Source organism: Chaetura pelagica, unplaced genomic scaffold, assembly GCF_000747805.2.
Source record: "Chaetura pelagica isolate M959 unplaced genomic scaffold, ChaPel_1.0 scaffold634, whole genome shotgun sequence".
Lineage (NCBI taxonomy): Eukaryota > Metazoa > Chordata > Aves > Apodiformes > Apodidae > Chaetura > Chaetura pelagica.
In genome coordinates this window covers 248,642-252,075 of record NW_009953085.1, presented here as the reverse complement: position 1 = coordinate 252,075, position 3,434 = coordinate 248,642, and the positions used below count along the sequence as shown (strand labels likewise).

General features: G+C 38.6%; 1 protein-coding gene across 1 annotated transcript in view; it reads right to left on the bottom strand.

Annotated features, from left to right (window-relative positions):
* SYT9 (synaptotagmin IX) overlaps positions 1-2,972 on the bottom strand; it is a 121,980-nt gene extending 119,008 nt beyond the window's left edge. Inside the window, exon 1 of the mRNA XM_009996987.1 lies at positions 2,858-2,972. Within this exon, the coding sequence (XP_009995289.1) occupies positions 2,858-2,972 (115 nt within the window). The remainder of the gene's footprint in view (positions 1-2,857) is intronic.
* Between the last annotated feature and the right edge of the window lie 462 nt (positions 2,973-3,434).

The window sequence follows — 3,434 nt, the reverse complement described above, 5'->3', positions numbered from 1 at the left end:
AGGAAAGGCACAGCATTTGCCTTTCACAGGTACAGTCCCTGTTCAGTACCAGTGGGAACAGGGAGGTCACTGACTGGGGGGCTGGGTCACAGCTCACCTGGCCACTCATGAAAGAGCTGGGGTCTCTCCTGCCATCAGCAGTGCTGCAAATCAGGGTATGGCAGTGCTGTATATGGCTTAGAGGAGCCAGGAAAAGCAACATTAATCTAGTTCATTGATAAACTAGAGGAAAAGTCTGGTATAAAACTTTAGTCTCCTTTTCCTGCAATATTTCACATTATTTTGCCTATTAGACTGAAAAAAATCACATGCTTCACTCTTTTTAGGACAGATTGCATATCAACTACCTGATTGCTGTTTCCTAGAATTTACCTACATGTTAGTCATCTTAGGCTGCTGTAGTAGAAGTTAAAGAAACTGAGTAAGCTTTTTTTATTCCTGATTAAAATATTACTGCATTTATTTCCATATAAATGTTGTGCTACTCAACCCTAGGATTATTCTGCTTAGGAAATTTTGCATACAAATCATCTAAACTAAAATCTAAACTAAAATACCTGTTTCTTTACTCTCTGTCGCTCATTAAAATTGCTTGTTACATAGCTTGTTTTTTACATTACAATATTTGTAGAAGTCAGGGGCCAGAGCATGTCAGAGTGTGGACCCTTTTCTGCTTGTTACATACTGTGCAGCAAAATACTTAATTTTCCTATTTGTATCTCAGAAATGTACAGCATAGCAGTGAAGACAATATTAATCTCACCTTCTGCTCTCAGTTATAAGTTGACCAGGTGATTTCTTACCTCTTTTCATGGTCCTGTCACTTGGGCTGTTCTAATTTGACTTTTGCTTATCAGTGTGAGAGATGCTGTGATCACTATCCTTGGAGTGAGGAGACTTCAGCTTCATGATAATAACACAGGCATAAGATAACACCAGATATTGTGCCTGGGTGGCAGAAGAGGCTTTCACCAGTGGGCTGGCAGGGATCTTTTATAAGAAGGAAGAGATGAACAGCACAAGGGGTTGGAGAGAGTATTTCCTGGTCTTGGGTAGTGAAACTTCTCAGGGCAGAGATCCAAAAGAAGTGTATGGCCAGTTGTCTTGTGACTGGGACTGATTTAACCTGGACTGTAGTTTAAGAAATAGAAGGTATTTTTCTATTGGATGTTGTCTCCCTGGAAGATGGACAGGGTGTGAGGTTGTCCTGAAAAAGATGTATAACATTCAGGTCAAAGGCTGTGGGCCAGAAGGTCAGATTTGTGATGTTTGCAAGAGAGGGCTGAATAGGGATTAAGGGGAATACATTCAGATACTTCCAAAATTTGCTCAATGAAAAAAAAAATTTAAAATACACATTTTCAAAGAAAATATTTTTGTCATCTTGTATATTTTCATTTGCATTTCTCAGGTAGCTTACAGTTAATTATGGATATACTTTAAAAATTGTTTCAATCCAGTATTGATGTAAGTATTTTCTTCTTTTATTTCTGCCTATAAAAGTTGGTGCTAGAGGAGGAGGTTCGTAGCTGTCTGGTTTCATCATGGAGAAAGTGGCTCTTAAATCACCAGAAAACCTTGCCAACCCTAGGCAATTGATCTGATGTGGAAGTCACAAGATGGCTTCTATGAAGGTTTAAGCTAAGAAAAAATGATTAATTTTCTTTGATTGTTAATTTGAAGTGAACAGACTATGGAATTCAACTGTTCAGCTTTTGGGGATGAGGCATTTATAGTTGAGTTTTTGCCACTTGTCTCAGAACGTTTTTAAAACTTTGAAAAAAGGGAATCTGTTTATTTAATAGCTGTCCTCTGATATTTGAGCTATGTAAGCAGTAGAGAATTAAAACCAAATTACTGGGAATGTTTTTTTAGTGATATGTGTTTATGTATCCAAGACTAAAGATCAGATTTTAATACCTATTTAATTAGTTCAGGGTATCTGACCCTATAGAATGTGCAGTGGAAATTCATAATTAAGTGACCTTCAGTGTTTAATCTGAGTGCCCTGCATCACCTTCTAATGTAAGGAAATAATATTATTCTTCCTGTTGCAAAAAAGTGTATTGAAGTGCATAAAGACCTACAGCACAAACCCTCAAAGCTTCTTAGACATCTGTGCAGGGCAGGGAATTTCCTGCATTGTGCAGATCATGTTGGCCTTGGCTTGAGCCAGGGAAAACAGATCAGGGAGCCTACAGATACTTCCTTCTTGCTTTGTTCATGTTAATACTCGAGATTCACTGATGCACATCTGCAGCTCAGTAAGTGGCTTTAGGCCAGTCAATTCTTATGTATTCACATATTGGTAATTTCTTTCTGGAATTTCTTGGTGCCTTCCAGGCATGGTCAGAGGGGCACCCTTTGGATTACTTGTGGCTGGATGCCAGATCGGTTGACAGACTTGTGTGCAACAAAGAGTTATAAAATGAAACCTTTAGTTAACTAAGTTAATATGAATGGCGATAAGTGCTCAAGCTGGAGGTCATGAGTGACAGAAATATTTACCTATGCTAACTGTGGGTATAAATTATGCATTTTCAAATTAATATTTAATAAATGCCACTATTAAATATGAAATTCAAAACCATAGTGAATATAAAACTAATTTTGTCATCTTCAGGCCCATTTGAAGTGAGTACTTTATGAATGTCTGCTATAGAGTAAAATTTTTCAAAAATACATTTTTCAGCAACCATCATCTTGGTGCTGAATTTAAGTAGATCTAAATATCTTAGCAGGCCTCCTATCCAGAGTAATTTGTAACTCTGAAGTTCCCTGCTTGGAATGGAGATGATTTCTTGGAATGGAGATTATTAACTTCCATTTTTTATTTTGTCTATTTCAAATCTATTACCTTCAAATCCAATCTCAGTGTTTACCATCTTTCCACTAGTTCCTCCTTCCACAGAGTCCTTGTCAAAGTGCACCTGTGTTACCCCAGATGACCTGCTTTCTCCTTGGACCCCCATCTTGTCTCCACCTGAAACTCAGCCAGTCTTCTAACTTCCCTTGGCAATTTATCTCACAGGCTCTCAATCTCAGATTGGTCTTGTACTTTCCCTTTTCACGTTAAGTTGGGCTGTTTCCAGCTCCTCCTTCTTGCCTCTCTATGCAGTGGTCTGTGCTTCAGCACTGGGCAGGCATGAGAGAAGTTTTTGGGAAGGTTTTGCAACCAATGCAAGAATATCCTTGCTGCAAGGAAAGCAGGGAGAAGGAGCCGCCAACAAGTCTCTTATAAACTCCAGAGTGATTGGATAAATTGTAGATGCAACCTCCTTTCTGAGGGAATGATTGGAACCCTCCCTAGAGGATGGGGTTTCTTGCTTCATGTACTCTGATTATGGTTAAATTGTACGACTACAAGTGACAAATTGAGCATGCAGTTCAGATATGTGCAATGGCATCTGATGCTTTACATTTTTTGTTTGGCT